The sequence below is a fragment of the Bubalus bubalis genome, chromosome X (assembly GCF_019923935.1).
Source record: "Bubalus bubalis isolate 160015118507 breed Murrah chromosome X, NDDB_SH_1, whole genome shotgun sequence".
NCBI lineage: Eukaryota > Metazoa > Chordata > Mammalia > Artiodactyla > Bovidae > Bubalus > Bubalus bubalis.
Genome location: NC_059181.1, coordinates 126,372,075 through 126,395,417, shown reverse-complemented (window position 1 = coordinate 126,395,417; position 23,343 = coordinate 126,372,075). Strand labels below are relative to the sequence as shown.

General features: G+C 37.8%; 1 protein-coding gene and 1 long non-coding RNA gene across 2 annotated transcripts in view; both read right to left on the bottom strand.

Moving 5' to 3' along the window:
- The window catches only part of DOCK11 (dedicator of cytokinesis 11), a 509,230-nt gene that overhangs the window by 115,224 nt on the left and 370,663 nt on the right, over window positions 1–23,343 (bottom strand). Inside the window, 2 exon segments of the mRNA XM_045164356.1 lie at window positions 12,745–12,798; window positions 15,556–15,678. Coding sequence (XP_045020291.1) covers window positions 12,745–12,798; window positions 15,556–15,678 — 177 coding nt within the window.
- On the bottom strand, window positions 259–12,639 carry LOC123465392. The gene is made up of 5 exons (XR_006640607.1): window positions 12,012–12,639; window positions 4,167–4,377; window positions 3,618–3,806; window positions 1,874–1,974; window positions 259–397 (listed from the first exon to the last, which is right to left on the bottom strand). It is a non-coding gene; the product is annotated as an uncharacterized LOC123465392 (long non-coding RNA).

Here is a 23,343-nt window from a genome sequence, read left to right as displayed (position 1 = left end):
AACTATTCACTTCTAATGGCACTGTGGCACAAAGAACAAAATAGTTTAACATCTGACACAACTGCTAAAGCAATTGTCAGTGATTGCTTCAAATCTGATTTGCATTATATCATTTATATGGGTAAAGAATATAAGAACAAATTTTAAAATAAGAGACTAAGTAATTTCAAGGTAATACTATTTCAAACTAATAGGTTTGCTAAGTAACACTTTAGGGACCCAGATCATGTTTTCGTTTTCAATCACCCTAATACTTGCCTGTTCATGAATAATGTCAGACAATTCTTTCACCATGTCTCTGAAATTTGACTTGAGCCCTTCATAGTATTCAGTCTCATCCTCTTTAATCAGCTGCTCATTTAGTTCCAGTGCAATGCTGCATGCTTGGATGAACTTCCTGTAGATGAAGATCAAAGATAAAGTTTTTGTTACTTATTACTCAAAAGCCTCTCTGACAATTGAATATTTACTTTAACCATGGCTTTCCTAAAAGGAAGATTAGAACCCCATATTTTCTCACTGTGTTTTTGCTAATGCCATCTCCTAAGTCTGAAATAGCTTTCCTTTTCTATCTTTGTCTTCTGGTTTCTTATCTCCTTCCAAACCTGGCTTGAAATATATACCCTCTGGGAAGCCTGCCTGCTCAGTCACTTGATATGATGTCAGCTATGCTTGCACTTACATTAATTAACACCTGTAGATAATGTCAGTTATTGAAAAATAATTTATTTGGGGCTATGTACCCAGTACAGTGCTGGGTGCTTATAGGCATGAAGTATCTGCCTTGGGCTGGTAAGAGTGGCAACAGAGAGGTTATGACTTATCATAAAAACCTTTTTTATAATTATTTCATATGTTTATGTTTCATGTCCATAATTAGAATGCAAATCTTAGGGGACAAAGTACCTCACTGACCATTTGTGCTGTATCCCTGTCATAGCAAAGAACAGAATCTTTTTGTACATGCCAGGCATTAATAAACATTGAATGAATGAGTACTAAGTAAGTAAGTAAGTGTTAGTCTCTCAGTCATGCCTGACTCTTTGCGACCCTGTGGACTACAGCCCACCAGGCTCCTCTGTCCATGAGATTTTGCAGGCAAGGATACTGGAGTGGGTTGCCATTTCCTTCTCCAGGGGATCTTCCCAACCCAGGGATCAAACCCGGGTCTCCTGCACTGCAGGCAGATTCTTTACCGACTGAGCTACAAGGGAATGAGTAGTGGTTACTCTGTAACCTGAAACAGCTGATAATACAGAAATAGGAAAAGTAAATGAAATAAGTCAGGAGCAAATGAATGGAAATTATCTTTCTACTCAGTCTGTTAAATTATCTGTCTCTCTTATTCTGAATCTAAGTGCTTTTATATAAGAAACAGATTTTTTCTACTGCGCAACCATTCAGACATGCATTGGCTTAGAGGGATGCTCAGTCCAGAAAAGATTATCGTATGCCCTAGAATAGCAGAATCCAAGTGGAACTAAGGATACAGGATAGAAGCAAACCTATCCAACCCTTCCTAGCCTAAATGGTCTGGAAAAGCTGTGACATGAGCTCAGTCAGGCAGAGGAGGAAATCACATAATGAATGTGGGCTTGTGTTTGTGTCACAATATCCACAGCAATGAAGTCGTTGTCGTATTTAACGCCTTGGGTCACTAGGACACTGTTACAGTTCTGCAGCAAGAAAGAGATCACACATTTCCTGACTACCTAAAATACCATTAGAAGGTAACTTAAACGTTATAAAAGGGAACAGACAATTTTTTTAGAAGGACATTATTTGGTGAATATTTTGATTTCACTTAAGAAGACAATGGAGTAAAAAAAAAACTAGAGGTAGTTTTCTGATCTGAAAACTACAAAGCACTTACCTAAACATGTCTTTCAACTCATTTATATTTTTGGCTGGATACTTGCTAGCTTGACTGTCATTTAAGAAAGCCTTTGTATATGCTAATGGACCTGCATTTACCTAAATTACAAAAGGAGAAAAATGAGAGTTGTTAGGATGTAATCAAAAAGTAATTTTTTCATTTCTCTTTTTAAAAAGAATACAATATACAAAAATCCATACCTGAGAAACATACTTACTATTCTTACTATAAATTTATTTGAAAAAGATTAAAGCAAATCATCTGCCAAAATTATACTCTAACAAGTTACTTAACAATTTCTGCTATCTAAATATAGGGCTTGGCTATAGTCAGAGGGATTTATGTTAAAGCTCTCTGACATAACAAAAAATTTACAGAAACTGAACATAATGTCTTTATTTTTTTTTCAAATATGACTTTATTTTTTAACTTTACAACATTGTATTGGTTTTGCCATATATCAAAATGAATCTGCCACAGGTATACATGTGTTCCCCATCCTGAACCCTCCTCCCTCCCTCCTCCCTCCCTGTACCATCCCTCTGGGTCGTCCCAGTGCACCAGCCCCAAGCATTCAGTATCGTGCATCAAACCTGGACTGGCGACTTGTTTAATATGATATTATACATGTTATAATGCCATTCTCCCAAATCATCCCACGCTCTCCCTCTCCCACAGAGTCCAAAAACTGTTCTATATATCAGTGTCTCTTTTGCTGTCTCGTATACAGGGTTATTGCTACCATCTTTCTAAATTCCATATATATGTGTTAGTATACTGTATTCGTGTTTTTCTTTCTGGCTTACTTCACTCTGTATAATAGGCTCCAGTTTCATCCACCTCATTAGAACTGATTGAAATGTATTCTTTTTAATGGCTGAGTAATACTCCATTGTGTATATGTACCATTGCTTTCTTATCCATTCATCTGCTGATGGACGTCTAGGTTGCTTCCATGTCCTGGCTATTATAAACAATGCTGTGATGAACATTGGGGTACATGTGTCTCTTTCCCTTCTGGTTTCCTCAGTGTGTATGCCCAGCAGTGGGATTGCTGGATCATAAGACAGTTCTATTTCCAATTTTTTAAGGAATCTCCACACTGTTCTCCATAGTGGCTGTACTAGTTTGCATTCCCACCAACAGTGTAAGAGGGTTCCCTTTTCTCCACACCCTCTCCAGCATTTATTGCTTGTAGACTTTTGGATCGCAGCCATTCTGACTGGCGTGAAATGGTACCTCATAGTGGTTTTGATTTGCATTTCTCTGATAATGAGTGATGTTGAGCATCTTTTCATGTGTTTGTTAGCCATCTGTATGTCTTCTTTGGAGAAATGTCTATTTAGTTCTTTGGCTCATTTTTTGATTGGGTCATTTATGTTTCTGGAATTGAGCTGTAGGAGTTGCTTGTATATTTTTGAGATTAGTTGTTTGTCAGTTGCTTCATTTGCTATTATTTTCTCCCATTCTGAAGGCTGTCTTTTCACCTTGCTTATAGTTTCCTTTGTTGTGCAGAAGCTTTTAAGTTTAATTAGGTCCCATTTGTTTATTTTTGTTTTTATTTCCAATATTCTGGGAGGTGAGTCATAGAGGATCCTGTTGTGATATATTAATAACAAATGTAGAGGTTTTTGCACCCAGTAAGAGTATAAGACAATTACAATTAGTGCTTGTTCTATGCCCTTATGAAAGCAAGAGGAACAACAAGAAACATTTAATACATGGTTAGCAACCAACATACCCGTACTGACACAGCCCTGCAATTTAAGTTGGAGCTGAATCATGTCCACGTCAGCAGAGGAGCAAAGCTTTTGCAGCTCTGCAGTTTTATCTTTTATTTCATCAGTGGCAACATCAATTGTCTTTAAATGAATCTGCTGTTCATAGTTTATAGTGATCCTCTTCTTCACATATGGAAATGTGTTTGAAGCTATTAAAGATTAAGATTGACAGATGAGTTTTTAAGATAGTAAATCAAACAGTCAAATTAAAAAAAAATCTATTGTGCTTAATTCTCTCTATATTTTCTCTGGAAAATCCCTTAGAGACCAAATAGGTGCCTTATTACTTCAGGACTGAAGGAGAAATTCTCTGTGAGATGATTCAGACTAATCATGAATTACATATGGGAAAGGAATGGTTTATAACATAGCCATGTTTGTGTAAATGAGTGAACAGCAGGACAATAAATAATTAAAATTTCAATTACATTTTCCTGCTGACCAGCTGCTGCTTGTATGTTTCAACAAAGATCATGTCAAACAAAGAAGTTATGCTAAGTCCTACTTACTAGTCAAGATTGTACGGCGTTTGCACTGTTCCTCTATACAGCCTTGCTTTTTGCCTGACAATGTATAAGGAGCCTCAAATACAAACCTGTTGATATTATGGTTTCTTTCAAATTCAGTTTTTCTTTCTGTGAGTTCTTTATCATCAAAGTAGGGCTTCATGTAAGTGACTTGGATATGAGAATATTTGGGATCAAGCTCTTTGACATTTACCTGGAAAGTAAGAAAGTTTTGTGTTTTATTAAACAGGAGGGAAAATGGGGTACAGGTAAGCTACTAATACCTCTGAGATCAACTGTGGAACAGTCATTGAATACACTGTGAGATGAATACACACTTGGAAGAGGTCTTTGCTCTTTCTTCAAGGATTGTCTCCTTCTGATTATTAAGAAATTATAGAAGCCTATTTGGAAATTATAGAAATGCAGACAGAAAAAACTGCAATGCTACCACTCAGCAATGACCATCATTTACATTCTCATATATTTCCTTGTAATCTTTTTTCTATGCATATATATTTATTTACAAACCAGAGATCATGCTAAGCATTGCTTTATCACTTGCCTTTTTTAAATTTTTATTTACTTTTATTTGCTTTTATGTAACATTCAATTTCTTTTTTTATTTTTATTTTTTTAAATATAAATTTATTTATTTAAATTGGAGGCTAAGTACTTTACAATACTGTACTAGTTTTGCCATACATTGACTTGACTCCAGCACGGTTGTACATGTGTTCCCCATATATTAAAATGGCTAACTGTACATTTGAATTCCACCTCAAAAAATACCTATTAGAGAGAAGATTCTCAGAAGATGGCAGAGCACCAGACATCTATCTTCTTATAGAGACAATAGTTACACCATCATTACCTATCTGATGGAACAATTTTGGAACTCTGGAGGCTATTGAAGACTTGAAACTTCCAGGGGAAGACTTGGACAGAAAATTACCTTAAATTTGATTTTGTTCAATTTTAACTCTGGGCACAATGGCAGCAACCCATACCTCATCCCTCAAGTACTACGGCAGATAGCTGTGTGCATATTCCTAGAACAGCTTGTAGGAGCCAGGATGAACAAAGACCCTGTCTTCCAAATATTGTGAATCTGTGCTATGACTGCTGATTGCTGCTTCTGATCATGGGCGACAGTCAAAGAGGCTGTGGCCATTTTCATACCACCTCTTCCCTTTGTTGCAATGCCCTCCTCCTCTGCCTAAAGTGACTTTCAGGGGATTTAACAGACCAGGACCTTTCCTCTCCTCTCCTCTTCATTTTCCTCTCCATCCCCTCTTAGGAGCCGGACATCCAATACTAGACTGTTCAAAGGTAACTGCATAAATGAGCGTGACTAGAAAGTCACTGTGCATGCTCAAGGGAAGGCACAGGCTCAGAAAAGACTTGAGAAGATCCCAAATTTATACCTCAGGTGGATTCTTGGAACAGACACAGCTTCCAACAATTGAAAACAAAAACAAAACCCAAGAAACTCTGGGACAGGGAAGAATCTGATTTCCAGAGAGATCACAATATTCAAATCAAATGTCCAGTTTTCAACAACAACAACAACAACAACAACAACAAATTGCAAGGCTTACAAAGAAATAGGAAAATATTTTCTTTTTCTTTCAAAAAAAAAAAAAACAATAGAAACTATCACTGAAAAATAAAAGTGATAGCAGATCTCTAAGAAAAAGACATTAAAACAACAGTATTCATGATCAAAGAACTGAAGGAAGTTCTGGAAAAAGTCAAGAAAACTATGTATCAACAAATGTCAATATCAATAAATAGCTAGAAAAATCTAAAAGGAAACCAAATACTTTTTTTTTAAGAGGTGAAAAATACAATAACTGAAATGAAAAGTCACCAGAGGGATTCAAAGGTAAATTGCAGCAGGTGTAAGAAATAGCCTACTTGAAGATAAGATCAATGATTGATCAGAGGAACACAAAGGAAAAAAAAATGAAGAGGGACAGAGGCTACGGAACTTGCGGAACATTTTCCAGCACATGAACTTACACACTATGGGAGTCCTTGAAGCAGAAAAGTGAGAGAAAGGGGCAGGGAGACTATCTGAAGAAATAATGGGTGAACACTCAAATCTGATGAAAGACACAAAGCTCAACAAACTCCAAGCAGGGTAACTCTAAGAGACCCACGGTGAGACACATTAAAATCAAATGTCAAAAGCCAAAGCCAAAGAGAGAATTTTGAAACAATCAAGAGACAAATGGCATGTCACATACAAGGAATCCTTAATAAGATGGTTAGATTTCCCATCAGAAACTTAGGGGGCCAGAAGGCAGTGGGCTGCTATATTCAAAGTGCTAAAAAAAAAATCTATTAATCAAGAATCCTATATCTGACAAAGCTAGTAGAGGTGATGGAATTCCAGGTGAGCTATTTCAAATCCTGAAAGATGATGCTGTGAAAGTGCTGCATTCAATATGCCAGCAAATTTGGAAAACTCAGCAGTGGCCACAGGACTGGAAAAGGTCAGTTTTCATTCCAATCTCAAAGAAAGGCAATGCCAAAGAATGCTCAAACTACCGCACAGTTGTACTCATCTCACATGCTCAAAGTTGTACTCATCTCACATGCTCAAAGTAATGCTCAAAATTCTCCAAGCCAGGCTTCAGCAATACAGGAACCATGAACTTCCAGATGCTCAAGATGGTTTTAGAGAAGGCAGAGGAACCAGACATCAAATTGGCAACATCTGCTGGATCATGGAAAAAGCAAGAGAGTTCCAGAAAAACATCTCTTTCTGCTTTATTGACTATGCCAAAGCCTTTGACTGTGTGGATCACAATAAACTGTGGAAAATTCTGAAAGAGATGGGAATACCAGACCACCTGACCTACCTCCTGAGAAATCTGTATGCAGGTGAGGAAGCAACAGTTAGAACTGGACATGGAACAACAGACTGGTTCCAAATAGGAAAAGGAGTATGTCAAGGCTGTATATTGTCACCCTACTTATTTAACTTATATGCAGAGTACATCATGAGAAACGCTGGGCTGGAAGAAGCACAAGCTGGAATCAAGATTGGTGGGAGAAATATCAATAATCTCAGGTATGCAGATAATACCACCCTTATGGCAGAAAGTGAAGAAGAGGTAAAGAGCCTCTTGATGAAAGTGAAAGAGGAGAGTGAAAAAGTTGGCTTAAAATTCAACATTCAGAAAACTAAGATCATGGCATCTGGTCCCATTACTTCATGGGAAATAGATGGGGAAACAGTGGAAACAGTGTCAGACTTTATTTTTCTGGGCTCCAAAATCACTGCAGATGGTGATTGCAGCCATGGAATTAAAAGACCCTTACTCCTTAGAAGGAAAGTTATGACAACCTAGACAACATATTAAAAAGCAGAGACATTGCTTTGCCAACAAAGGTCCATCTAGTCAAGGCTATGGTTTTTCCTGTGGTCATGTATGGATGTGACAGTTGGACTATCAAGAAAGCTGAGGGCTGAAGAATTGATGCTTTTGAACTGTGGTGTTGGAGAAGACTCTTGAGAGTCCCTTGGACTGCAAGGGGATCCAACCAGTCCATCCTGAAGGAGATCAGTGCTGGGTGTTCATTGGAAGGACTGACGTTGAAGCTGAAACTCCAGTACTTTGGCCACCTGATGCAAAGAGCTGACTCATTGGAAAAGACCCTGATGCTGGGAAAGACTGAGGGCAGGAGGAGAAGGGGACGACAGAGGATGAGATGGTTGGATGGCATAACTAACTCGATGGACATGGGTTTGGGTGAACTCCGGGACTTGGTGATGGACAGGGAGGCCTGGCGTGCTGCAGTTCATGGTGTCACAAAAGAGTCGGACATGACTGAGAGACTGAACTGAACTGAACTGATATCTGGCAAAACTGTCCTTAAAAGTGAGGAAAAATTAAGACATTCCCAGATAAAGAAAGCTGAAGGAGTTTGTCACCACTAGACCTGCCCCATATGAAATGCCACAGGGAGTCCTGCTGGTCACAGTGAAAGAACATCAGACAGTAATTCAAACCTGTATAAAGGTCTCAGTAAAGATAAATACATGGGTAATTATAAAATCTAGTATGAACATAACAATAGTAACACAATTCATTTTTATTTCTCCATGATGTAAAAGATTAATACATTATGAAATTGCTAGCATAGGGGACTTTCCTGGTGGTCCAGTGGTTAAGAATCCTTCATCGAGTACAGGGGAAAATACACTGCATTAACAGAAGTAAGGGGAAAAAAAACACACGATCATCTCAATCAATACAGAAAACACATTTGACAAAATGCAACACCCTTTCATAATGAAAACACTCAACAAATTAGGAATAGAAAGATATGACTACAATCCTATCAAGGGCCACTGTGAAAAACCCACAGCAAACACCATATTCAATGCTATGACAAGAGATAGAAACTTTCTTAGTAGCTTTTAAAACTTTTCCAAAAAGCCTATGTTAAAAACTTCTTAATTTTCTTTCCCATTAAATATCCAGATTTCTCCAGAGTAACCTCAGGAAATAGTTGAAGCTAATTATCTAAATAAGACAAAACACAGAAGAGAAATAAAAAAGAGGTCAAGACTGATTATAACGTTATAAAAATGAACTAAGTATATGGTAAAACATTCAAACAGTACACTTGAAAAGTAAAAAATGGTTTTTTTCTCCATAAGACTCTAGACTCTCTCCTTTGAGATACCGTAGTTAACACTTTTGTATCATTCCATCTATGGTCGATTCATATTGATGTATGGCAAAAATGATCACAATATTGTAAAGTAATTATCCTCCAATTAAAATAAATAAATTTTTAAAAGCAACTTGTATAATTCCAGAAGTTTCCTAAGCATACACAAGTGAGTGTATGTAAAAAATATCAGTTTTCACAAATGTAATCATCCTGCCCATAATGTCTGTACATCACCTTTCTCTCTCAAGAATATATTTTGTCAAGAATATATTCATGCCAATGTATGGCAAAACCACTGCAATATTGTAAAGAAATTAGCCTCCAATTAAAATAAATAAATTTATATAAAATAATATATTTTTATTTATTTACATCCAAACTTATAAATATTTTAAGTAGTTTAGTTAGATCCTTTGCAGTACCACGTCCTTAACCGTATGGACATTAGATTGCTTCGAGGTTTGTGCTATATAAACTTAAGAGCAATGAACATCTTAAACATATACCTTTATGTGTGTACATCTACAAGATAAAATCTTAAACGTGACATTATTGGGTCCAGGAAACATACATTTAAAATACTGGAAAATATTGCCCACTGTTCTTTAAACTGTTTGTGCCCTTAGGTAGATTTTATTATTTGGCAAGTCAAAGAGTGTTTAAAATTTTTAATTCCACACATTAAGAAACAAGAAGGATTTTAAAAGTAGCAACTGCTTCTTTTATCTGTTGCCTATGAAGAGTGACTAAAATATTGTGTTTACAAAGAGGGTCAGGAGTCCTGATGCCTGATGGTGCTTTGTCATTAGTGCCTGTTGGCCAGGTTTTCAGAGGCAGCATAAAGTAGAAAACTGCATGTTTTTCTGCAAGCCTGGCTTTCTAATAACTTTCCATTTATAGTATCAGTAGTGTGGCAAGAAGCCTAAAACTTGCTGGCTACAAAAGAGAAATTTTCTGTGGTCTTAAGAAGACTGAAACTGATAAGACGCAGAGAGGTTTTGCCAAATATTAATGAATTTTGGACCTGCAAGCATACCTATTTTTAAACGTCTAAGGCATATGTTCAAGATAAAATCATCTCCATAAGGTATAAATAAATTTACAAAGTGAAGAGATCATTTTCACAGTAGAAAATGAAGTGTCTTTACCATCGCCAAGGGCCTTTCACTCTGGCAATGCTGCCTGTTAGCCATCAAGTGTTTTGCAGAGCACCATGCACATCCCAGTCACTCGGTACGTATTTCTAGGGCCTTCAGATCTTGCACTGTGTTAAAGGGCTTTCCTACCTTAAAAATCAGCTCTCATCCTGAACATGCCCATGGTGACTAAGGACAGTCAGTCATTCTGCAATTCTGTCTATAAGGAACTATGCGTTTCTAAGAAACAGCCTCTCTTGCTGGAACCTTTCTCATCCTTGCCTTGGCAGGGTCTAGGGATGGATCATCTTTAGATCAAGGCGTCTCTCCTAAACCTACATCACTGCAAATATAGCTACTGAACTAAGGCTATCTTAAGAGTGAAATGTGTGTCATAAGATGATTTTTCTTTTAAAAATCGCATTTATTTATTTTTATGTTTGGCTGCATTTGATCCTCCTTGCTGCGGTGTGTGGGCTTTCTCTAGTTGTGGTGAGCTGTGAGCACTCTCTAGTTGTGGTGCCGGGATCAGAGCGCAGGCACAGTAGCTGTGGCGCACAGGTTTAGGTTCCCCACAACATGTGGAATCCTCCTGGACTAGCGATCAAACCTGTGTCTCCTTCACTGGCAGGCAAACTCCTGCCCACTGGACCACCAGAGAAGTCCCACCTAAGATGATTTTAATCATAAAGTATGAAATTGACAATCATGAGGCACAACAGCATTAACAATAATGGCTAACTTCTATTGTGCATGCTAGTTTATATGTTGTTATCAAATGCCTTCTTATATATCAGGAACTCTAATCACTTTCCATACATTGAATAATTTAATCCCTACAACTATCAAGGATGTATATTGTCACCCTGCTTATTTGACTTATATGCAGCATACATCATACAAAATGTCAGACTGGATGAAGCACAAGCTGGAATGAAGATTGCCAGGAGAAATATCAATAACCTCAGATATGCAGATGACACCACCCTTATGACAGACAGTGAAGAGGAACTAAAGAACTCTTGAAGAAAGTGAAAGAGAGTGAAAAAGTTGGCTTAAAACTCAATATTCACAAAATGAAGATCACGACATCCCGTCCCACTACTTCATGGCAAATTGAAGGGAAAACAATGGAAACAGTGACAGGCTTTATTTTCTTGGGCTCCAAAATCACTGCAGATGGTGACTGCAGCCATGAAATTAAAAGATGCTTGCTCACTGGAAGAAAAGCTATAACCAACCTAGACAGCATAGGAAAAAGCAGAGACAGTACTTTGCTGACAAAGGTCCATCTAGTCAAAGCTACGGTTTTTCCAGTAGTCATGTATGGATGTGAGAGTTGGACTGTAAAGAAAGCTGATGCTTTTGAACTGTGGTGCTGGAGAAGATTCTTGAGAGTCCCTTGGACTGCAAGGAGATCCAACCAGTCCATCCTAAAGGAAATCAACCCTGAATATTCATTGGAAGGACTGATGCTGAAGCTGAAACTCCAATACTTTGGCCACCTGATGCGAAGGACTGACTCATTGGAAAAGGCCCTGAGGCTGGGAAAGATTGAAGGCAGGAGGAGAAGGGGATGACAAAGGATGAGATGGTTGGATGGCATCACCGACTCAATGGACCTGAGTTTGAGCAAGCTCCGGGAGTCGGTGAGGAACAGGGAAGCCTGGCATGGTGCAGTCCATGAGGTCGCAAAGAGTAGGACACGACTGAACTGAACTGAATTCATGCAACAGCTCTATGAGAAAGGCACTATTATTAAGTTCATTTTACTAACAAGAAAAATGAGGCCCAGAGAGGTTAAGTATATTCCCCATGGTCACACAGCTAGTAAGTGGCAGAGAATGGAGATCTGAATCCCTCTCTCCAATTCCAAAGCCCTTGTCCTTTCTTTTAGGATCTGGAAAGACACTATTTCCCATGCTTCTCCTCCACCAGTTAAAAAAGGAAAAAGTCAGAAGCAATGTGCCACATGTCGAACTAATAAATAATGATTTCAAAATGCAGCGCATGTTACCTTGTCTAAATCCTGAATTATTTTGACATTCTCTGTACCAAATTTCTCACCATAAAGTTTAACAAGTCTCAGCGAAATCTCTGAGAGGCCGGTGAGCTTTGGACCTTGATAGATGTACTCCTTTCCATCCTCTTTCAAAAAAAGAATATTATAAAGTTAAACATAGAATAGTTTATAAGCATTATGAGCAACTGCAGCATTTAGAGAACATCTACTAAGTGATCAGAAATAATGTATTTGAAATAGATTTTAAATCATAGTTCTAAAAGCCACATGAATATATTGTAGCTGAAATAAATGAGAACTTTCAAACTCACAGTCATATGAGCACATCATTGGCCTGAAGGTTTTTACACTCCATTTTTCATCACTTGCATACTTACCTGATTTTTCTTTGAAAACTTTCAGTACTGCATATTAAATAAACATTTAAGAAGCCTGACTGAAAATGAAACTGAAGGAAACGGTCAAATCTTATATGCTGTCCTCTGATCTAGTGGATTTAGATCTGGAGACCAAAGTGAACATTACACGGAGAAAAGTGTCACACCTGCTGTTGTGACAGGTGCTTTACCGAGACAGAATCCTAGAGCCAGTAACTGCTGCTACGGGAATCTAATAACTCAAAGGTGAATGTTTAAAAAGGAAAACAACTTGATGAACTGAAGAATACTTACTTGGCCATAAAAGGCAACTCTAAAGAAAGTGCCTAAAAGTCTTTTGTGTGCATAACCTCCAAAATTTTTGTGTAAGCTCCATGAAGAGTTCTGTAAACTTGAGTAAGTTTCTGAAAATACGAGAATAAACAAATTAGCTTTATCTTTTGGTTAGTTATGAAATGTCTACAATAAATGCATTAGGGGAAAAAAGCAATACTATTTCCTTTTCAAAATGGTTTTGGTGGGGTCATTTGCACTCCCTTCTCCCATGGTCACAGAAAAAACGCTTTAACAACTTTAGGTGAGAGGGTAGAGCTTAAAATGGTCAAATAACACTGCAATTCTAGATATCATGCTTCATGTCATTCATATCTCAATGGTAGTATATACATTAAAACTACTGTGTTATTGACTACTTTTTCCCTTATATCTGAATTATTGTAACTGAAAAAGAAGCAAAATGCTTTGCTTGAGCCCTAAGTTGGAAAGATGGGAATAAACGATCATGCAAACACTTTAGGAGAGGAAAGTAAAATGCAGGCACAAAAATAACAGTAAAAGCCTGAGTGGGGAATGCTTTTATAACAAGTTCACAGACACTTCCAAAAAATATATTCTACACACTCAGAAAAAGGGAATGTACTATGCAAAGAACATTATCTAGAATGTGAAAAGACACCATACAGAACAGGAGAAAATATTGGCAAATCACATATCTGATGTTTTCTTATCCAAAAAATATAAGGAACTCTCATAGTTCAACAACAAACTGACAAACAACCCAATTTAAAAGTGAGCAAAGGACTTGAATAGACATCTCTCCAGAGACTATATAAAAATGGCCAACAAAGACATGAAAAGCTGTTCAAAATTGTTAGTCATTGAGGAATTAGAAAGCAAAACCACAGTGTGACACCATTTCACATTCACTAGGATGGCACATTCACTAGGTTTTAAAAAGAACCCCAAAACACAAGTGCCAACCAGATGTGCTGGTGGGAAGGTAAAAGGGACAACAATTTGGTGGTTCCTCAAAAGTTAATAGAATTACTCTGCGACTCAGCAATTCCCCTCTTAAGTATCTATCCAAGGTAAACAAAAACATGCCCACACAGAAACTTACTCATAACTGTTTACAACAGCACTCTTTATAATAGCCAAAATGTGGAAACAACCCAAACATAGAAAAAATTTTGGCGTAGCCATACCATGGAATATCATTCAGCCATGAAAAGGGAATGAAGTTCTGATATAGGTTACAACTTGAATGAACCTCTAAATATTATGCTAAGTAAAAGAAGCCAGACACAAAAGGTCACATCTTGTATTCATCTTTTTTATGACACATCCAGAACAGGCAAATCCATAGACGGAAAGCAGATTAGTGGTCACCAGTGGGGGGCGGGAGGGGGTGAAGAGTGGTTCCTTGAAGGAGATGGAGGTTTTCCTGGGATGAGAAAAACGTTTTGAACATAGAGAGAGGTGGTAGGAGCAAAATACTAAGAATGCGCTAAATGCCACTGAACTGCAGACTAGAAAACGGTTCATTGTGTGCTGGTGAATTTCATTTCAATGCTAAAAGGGGACCCGGAAGCAGATGTTCTTTCTTTCACATTCTTTCCATACTATTTTCTGCAGTTGAAGTCAATTGAGGGAAGTTTTCCTTCCTTAATGGCTGCTGTGGCTGACACTTTTCAGCCCATCCCATAAAGAACACTGAAAAGTTACTTCATCCCATGCAGGATGCTTCAGAATCTATTCAGAACCTTGACTCTTTACAAGGAAATAGGAGTAGTTCCCCAATAGAACCTATTGTTTCCTTTAATGTGTAGGGAAGATACATTTTTATTTTTTCCCTATTAGTCAATTGAGTAGCAATATGTTCTCTGGGTTTCTAATAACCTGGTCTACAACTTAAGAGTAAGAGAGTAGGTACTTTGGCACTTTTACGAAGGCTCTTAGGATGCAATGCTTTGACAGAAAGAGCAATGCCAATTCTTGTCTCGTCTCATAGGCTAACCTTTGTCATCCATATAACATAGATTTAATTACTTAACTCTCACTTTTTAATATAATCACTTGAGCTGCACTAGGATTTTTTAGGCATGTCCCCATATACAGCAAAAGCAGGGCAAAGAGTAGGAAGACCCAGAACCCAGGAAGAAAGAGTGAGTTTGATAAGAGCCAATTTGGAGAAGAGATTAGAACACTACACAGATGACATTAAATGTATTTTTTTTACTCTGGGACACTTCAACAATGAAAGGCTACTTGTTCTATATATTTAAGGATAGACTACTTTGCTTTTAAAATGGCTTGAGTCCTAAGCACCCCTTTCCAGCATAGCAGGGATAGAAAATTATGCTATGGACTCAGATTCTTGAATATAAAAAGTCCTCTTAAGTGCTGGTGGCAATAGCTATACTATGATTTTTTTTACTAATTCTCCCTGATAAAAGATTTATGTGGCAGACAAAACTGGAAAAGCTCCTCATAAAAGGGTAATTCCTAGTAACTTATTATCCCCCCACTATCATCTGTTAGCAACTTTAGCCTCACCATCAAATTGAAAAGAGGTGAGTCACACCTCTATCTCTTCCCTGACCACATGGAAATCCAGTAACTTTTGTGTGTGTGTGAGGGACAACATGGATTGTTCTCTGCTATTAGTGGAGAGGGAAGACTGCTAGATAAAACTGCTGTGAGAAAAACTGGCATAATGTTAATTTTAATTTATATTTTAAACATTGCATCCTTAATTTCATTTGTAAAAATGAATATAAGGTAGGACTGGAATTTTAGGACTTTCAGAATTTTTTAAGGATAGTAATTTAAGAACAAAATAAAATATAAACGTGAATGATGCAAATGTTTCAGTTACTTACTGCAGACTCTCGACGATTCTCATAAATTGGAATGATCAACTTGGAAATTTCAGAAATTACTTCATAACGCTCTGCTTTCCATAAGCCATCCACACATTGTTCTAGCAATTCCAGCAAAACTTCCTGCATTGAGAAAAAATGCAATCAAGAATTAGAGATACTTGAGCTCTGCGCAAATATAGTTTGAACTATTTCAAATGAATAAGAAACAGAACGTACTAAATTTAAGGAAATGCACAGGAGTACAGTTGTGTAACTATATATTCTAAATGACATGCTTGAAACACTTGAAATTGAAACCACATTCTTAAAAGTATGAAATTAATATTGACAATAGAAAACTACTATTTACTTTGTTTCAGTTCAGTTCAGTCACTCAGTCATGTCCAACTTTTTGCGACCCCATGAATCACAGCACACTAGGCCTCCCTGTCCATCACCAACTCCCAGAGTTCACTCAAACTCACATCCATTGAGTCGGTGATGCCATCCAGCCATCTCATCCTCTGTCATCCCCTTCTCCTCCTGCCCCCAATCCCTCCCAGCATCAGTCTTTTCCAATGAGTCAACTCTTTGCATGAGGTGGCCAAAGTATTGGAGTTTCAGCTTTAGCATCATTCCTTCCAAAGAAATCCCAGGGCTGATCTCCTTTAGAATGGACTGGTTGGACCTCCTTGCAGTCCAAGGGACTCTTAAGAGTCTTCTCCAACACCACAGTTCAAAAGCATCAATTCTTCGGTGCTCAGCTTTCTTCGCAGTCCAACGCTCACATCCATACATGACCACAGGAAAAACCATAGCCTTGGCTAGACAAACCTTTGTTGGCAAAGTAATGTCTCTGCTTTTCAATGTGCTATCTAGGTTGGTCATAACTTTCCTTTCAAGGAGTAACCGTCTTTTAATTTCATAGCTGCAATCACCATCTGCAGTGATTTTGGAGCCCAGAAAAGTAAAGTCTGACACCGTTTCCACTGTTTCCCCAGCTATTTCCCATTAAGTGACAGGACCAGATGCAATGATCTTAGTTTTCTGAATGTTGAGCTTTAAGCCAAATTTTTCACTCTCCTCTTTCACTTTCATCAAGAGACTTTTGAGTTCCTCTTCACTTTCTGCCGTAAGGGTGGTGTCATCTGCATATCTGAGGTTACTGATATTTCTCCCACCAATCTTGATTCCAGCTTGTGCTTCTTCCAGCCCAGGGTTTCTCATGATCTACTCTGCATATAAGTTAAATAAGCAGGGTGACAATATACAGCCTTGACATACTCCTTCTCCTATTTGGAACCAGTCTGTTGTTCCATGTCCAGTTCTAACTGTTGCTTCCTGACCTGCATACAGATTTCTCAAGAGGCATGTCAGCTGGTCTGGTATTCCCATCTCTTTCAGAATTTTCCACAATTTACTGTGATCCACACAGTCAAAGGCTTTGGCATAGTCAATAAAGCAGAAATAGACGTTTTTCTGGAACTCTCTTGCTTTTTCCATGATCCAGTGGATGTTGCCAATTTAATCTCTGGCTCCTCTGCCTTTTCTAAAATCAGCTTGAACATCTGGAAGTTCACGCTTCATGTATTGTTGAAGCCTGGCTTGGAGAATTTTGAGCATTACTTTACTAGCGTGTGAGATGAGTGCAACTGTGTGGTAGTTTGAGCATTCTTTGGCATTGCCTTTCTTTTGGATTGGAATGAAAACTGACCTATTCCAGTCCCATGGCCACTGCTGAGTTTTCCAAATTTGCTGGCATATTGAGTGCAGCACTTTCACAGCATCATCTTTCAGGATTTGAAATAGCTCAACTGGAATTCCATCACCTCCACTAGATTTGTTCGTAGTGATGCTTTCTAGGGCCTACTTGACTTCACATTCCAGGATGTCTGGCTCTAGGTGAGTGATCACACCATGGTGATTATCTTGGTCATGAAGATCTTTTTAGTACAGTTCTTCTGTGTATTCTTGCCACCTCTTCTTAATATCTTCTGCTTCTGTTAGGTCCATACCATTTCTGTCCTTTATCGAGCCCATCTTTGCATGAAATATCCCCTTGATATCTCTAATTTTCTTGAAGAGATCTCTAGTCTTTCCCAATCTGTTGTTTTCCTCAATTTCTTTGCGTTGATCGCTGAGGAAGGCTTTCTTATCTCTTCTTGCTATTCTTTGGAACTCTGCATTCAGATGCCTATATCTTTCCTTTTCTCCTTTGCTTTTCACTTCTCTTCTTTTCACAGCTATTTGTAAGGCCTCCCCAGACAGCCATTTTGCTTTTTTGCATTTCTTTTCCATGGGGATGGTCTTGATCCCTGTCTCCTGTACAATGTCACCAACCTCATTCCATAGTTCATCAGGCACTCTATCTATCAGATCTAGGCCCTTAAATCTATTTCTCACTTCCACTGTATAATCATAAGGGATTTGATTTAGGTCATACCTGAATGGTCTAGTGGTTTTCCCTACTTTCTTCAATTTAGTTCTGAATTTGGCAATAAGGAGTTCATGATCTGAGCCACAGTCAGCTCCTGGTCTTGTTTTTGCTGACTGTATAGAGCTTCTCCATCTTTGGCTGCAGAGAATATAATCAATATGATTTCGGTATTGACCATCTGGTGATGTCCATGTGTAGAGTCTTCTCTTGTGTTGTTGGAAGAGGGTGTTTGCTATGACCAGTGTGTTCTCTTGGCAAAACTCTTTTAGCCTTTGCCCTGCTTCATTCTGTATTCCAAGGCCAAATTTGCCTGTTACCCCAGGTGTTTCTTGACTTCCTACTTTTGCATTCCAGTCCCCTATAATGAAAAGGACATCTTTTTTGGGTGTTAGTTCTAAAAGGTCTTGTAGGTCTTCATAGAACCATTCAACTTCAGCTTCTTCAGCATTACTGGTTGGGGCATAGGCTTGGATTACTGTGATATTGAATGGTTTGCCTTGGAAATGAAAAGAGCTCATACTGTCACTTTTGAGATTGCAAGTACTGCATTTTGGACTCTTTTGTTGACTATGATGGATAATCCATTTTTTCTAAGGGATTCCTGCCCACAGTAGTAGATATAATGATCATCTGAGTTAAATTCACCCATTCTAGTCCATTTTAGTTCGCTGATTCCTAGAATGTTGACGTTCACTCTCGCCATCTCCTGTTTGACCGCTTCCAATTTGCCTTCATTCATGGACCTAACATTCCAGGTTCCTATGCAATATTGCTCTTTACAGTATCGGACCTTGCTTCTATCACCAGTCACATCCACACCTGGGTATTGTTTTTGCCTTGGCTCCATCCCTTCATTCTTTCTGGAGTTATTTCTCCACTGATCTCCAGTAGCATATTGGGCACCTACCGACCTGGGGAGTTCCTCTTTCAGTATCCTATCATTTTGCCTTTTTCATACTGTTCATGGGGTTCTCAAGGCAAGAATACTGAAGTGGTTTGCCATTCCCTTCTCCAGTGGACCACATTCTGTCAGACCTCTCCACCATGACCCGCCCATCCTGGGTGGCCCCACATGGCATGGCTTAGTTTCACTGAGTTTGACAAGGCTGTGGTCCATGTGATTATATTGACTAGTTTTCTGTGAATATGGTTTCAGTGTGTCTGCCCTCTGATACCCTCTTGCAACATCTACCGTCTTACTTGGGTTTCTCTTACGTTGGATGTGGAGTATCTCTTTACGGCTGCTCCAGCAGAGAAATACAAATGAAAAACACAGTGAGATACTACTTCATGTCTAATAGGATGGAAAAATATGAAAAGATTAGCAACAGCTAGTGTTAGTGAGGAAGTGAAGCATCTGGAACTCTCATCCATTGTTGGTGGGATATAGAATGGTCCAACCACTTTTAAAAACTCTGAGAATTTCATATAAAGTTACATATAAAACTTCCCGAGGAAGTACTAGGGTATTTACTCAAGAAAAATTAAAGTATATATCCATACAAGGTCACATATAAGAATGTTTAAAGCAGCCTTATTCATAACAGTCCTAAACTGGAAGCAATCCAAAATCCATCCACAGGAGAATGGATTTTAAAATATTATATTAAGAGAGTAGAATATTTAGCCATGAAGAAGAACTTATGATTTACTCCACAATATGGATGTATCTCAAAAAATTTCTGCCAACCAAATGAGGCAGATACAAAAGGTAGATACTGAATGATTTCATTTTTATGACACCAAATACTGTTAAAACTAATCTATATCAGATATTGGGGCTGGGCAGACTGGAAATGGGCACAATGGAACTTTCTGGAGTAATGCACATGTTCTACTTTATTGTTTCTCGTGGTACTGTGTTACCATGTGTTATATGGGTGTAGACAACTGTCAAAATTCATCAAGTTGTCCACCCAATATGTGTGCATTTTATTGTATGTTAATTTATCTTTAAAATTATTTCAAATCAAAAGTCAGAAATGCAGTCTTAAAAACAAATTATTAATGGGTTAATTCACCTACTTAAAGAAGCCACTAAATGAACACTAGTTTGTATCTTTCATTTCAATAAAACTTGTAAGCCAGTGGCAGTTATTTTCCATTGGCTAGGACATGAGGAAGAAGCCCTATTATATAAACTGAAACATAAAATGGCACTATGGAGAATATGATTCTATCTGTATAACTTAAATGAAAAGCACATATAAATTATTACCGTAGAACATAAAATGGTTCCAACAAATGTGTTTACATAGGAAACTGATTATAGTTCTTGACTAATAAGAAATATTACTACTTTCCCTTTGAGTACAAAAAAGGGTCAGGCTTAAGGCCACTTCTATGACTAAGCTGAAGCTGCTGTTTGGAAAAAAGGATGTAACTGCAGTTGTGCTAATCCATTTATCTCCCACGAACTCCCTGGAATCTTTCTGCTGTGAGCCCACACAAACTGGAGATCTTACATGAAAATCATCTAAGTCTAACTAAAACCCAAAAAATGAATTAATTTACCCCAGGCTTCACAGTCAAGCAATGAACTGGGGTTAAAATTCAAGTATCTGATTCTCTGTTATGATTAGTTAATCCAGCAAACACGTTTTAAACATCAACTCTTCTAAGTTCTGGGAGTAAAAGCCAAGTTTACTATCCAGTTGGTCAGTGATAAAGCCTGACATTTATGTATCACCTAATGACTTACAAAGAACCTTCATGTTTATTGTGAAGTGACCAGGATACTGTTATTTTCTTTATTTTATTATTTTTCACTTCAGTTCAGTCGCTCAGTCGTGTCTGACTCTTTGCAACCCCATGAATCGCAGCACACCAGGCCTCCCTGTCCATCACCAACTCCCGGAGTTCACTCAGACTCACGTCCATCGAGTCAGTGATGCAATCCAGCCATCTCATCCTCTGTCGTCCCCTTCTGCTCCTGTCCCCAATCCCTCCCAGCATCAGAGTCTTTGCCAATGAGTCAAATGTTCACATGAGATGACCAAAGTACTGGAGTTTCAGCTTTAGCATCATTCCTTCCAAAGAAATCCCAGGGCTGATCTTCAGAATGGACTGGTTGGATCTCCTTGCAGTCCAAGGGACTCTCAAGAGTCTTCTCCATAATTTCTCTTTCTGTTTTCTCATTATTAGTGTATAGGAATGCAAGTGATTTCTGTGTGTTGATTTTATATCCTGCAACTTTACTATAGTCATTGATTAGTTCTAGTAATTTTCTGGTGGAGTCTTTAGGGTTTTCTATGTAGAGGATCATGTCATCTGCAAACAGTGAGAGATTTACTTCTTCTTTTCCAATTTGGATTCCTTTTATTTCTTTTTCTGCTCTGATTGCTGTGGCCAAAACTTCCAAAACTATGTTGAATTGTAATGGTGAAAGTGGGCACCCTTGTCTCGTTCCTGACTTTAGAGGAAATGCTTTCAATTTTTCACCATTGAGGATAATGTTTGCTGTGGGTTTGTCATATATAGCTTTTATTATGTTGAGGTATGTTCCTTCTATTCCTGCTTTCTGGAGAGTTTTGATCATAAATGGATGTTGAATTTTGTCAAAGGCTTTCTCTGCATCTATTGAGATAATCATATAGTTTTTATTTTTCAATTTGTTAATGTGGTGTATTACATTGATTGATTTGCGGATATTGAAGAGTCCTTGCATCCCTGGGATAAAGCCCACTTGGTCATGGTGTATGATCTTTTTAATGTGTTGTTGGATTCTGATTGCTAGAATTTTGTTAAGGATTTTTGCATCTATGTTCATCAGTGATATTGGCCTGTAGTTTTCTTTTTTTGTGGGATCTTTGTCAGGTTTTGGTATTAGGGTGATGGTGGCCTCATAGAATGAGATTGGAAGTTTACCATCCTCTGCAATTTTCTGGAAGAGTTTGACCAGGATAGGTGTTAGCTCTTCTCTAAATTTTTGGTAGAATTCAGCTGTGAAGCCATCTGGACCTGGGCTTTTGTTTGCTGGAAGATTTTTGATTACAGTTTCAATTTCCGTGCTTGTGATGGGTCTGTTAAGATTTTCTATTTCTTCCTGGTCGAGTTTTGGAAAGTTGTACTTTTCTAAGAATTTGTCCATTTCTTCCAAGTTGTCCATTTTATTGGCATATAATTGTTGATAGCAGTCTCTTATGATCCTTTGTATTTCTGTGTTGTCTGTTGTGATCTCTCCATTTTCATTACTAATTTTATTGATTTGATTTTTCTCCCTTTGTTTCTTGATGAGTCTGGCTAATGGTTTGTCAATTTTATTTATCCTTTCAAAGAACCAGCTTTTGGCTTTGTTGATTTTTGCTATGGTCTCTTTTGTTTCTTTTGCATTTATTTCTGCTCTAAGTTTTAAGATTTCTTTCCTTCTACTAACCCTGGGGTTCTTTATTTCTTCCTTTTCTAGTTGCTTTAGGTGTAGAGTTAGGTTATTTATTTGACTTTTTTCTTGTTTCTTGAGGTGTGCCTGTATTGCTATGAACTTTCCCCTTAGGACTGCTTTTACCGTGTCCCACAGGTTTTGGGTTGTTGTGTTTTCATTTTCATTCGTTTCTATGCAAATTTTGATTTCTTTTTTGATTTCTTCTGTGATTTGCTGGTTATTCAGCAGCATGTTGTTCAGCCTCCATATGTTGGAATTTTTAATAGTTTTTCTCTTGTAATTGAGATCTAATCTTACTGCATTGTGGTCAGAAAAGATGCTTGGAATGATTTCAATTTTTTTGAATTTACCAAGGCTAGCTTTATGGCCCAGGATGTGATCTACCCTGGAGAAGGTTCCATGTGCGCTTGAGAAAAAGGTGAAATTCATTGTTTTGGGATAAACTGTCCTATAGATATCAATTAGGTCTAACTGTTCTATTGTATCATTTAAAGTTTGTGTTTCCTTGTTAATTTTCTGTTTAGTTGATCTATCCATAGGTGTGAGTGGGGTATCAAAGTCTCCCACTATTATTGTGTTATTGTTAATTTCTCCTTTCATACTTGTTAGCATTTGTCTTACATACTGCGGTGCTCCCATGTTGGGTGCATATATATTTATAATTGTTATATCTTCTTCTTGGATTGATCCTTTGATTATTATGTAGTGACCATCTTTGTCTCTTTTCACAGTCTTTGTTTTAAAGTCTATTTTATCTGATGTGAGCATTGCTACTCCTGAAGGAAACAATTCGATTCACCATTGCAACGGAAAGAATAAAATACTTAGGAATATATCTACCTAAAGAAACTAAAGACCTATATATAGAAAACTATAAAACACTGGTGAAAGAAATCAAAGAGGACACTAACAGATGGAAAAATATACCATGTTCATGGATTGGAAGAATCAATATAGTGAAAATGAGTATACTACACAAAGCAATCTA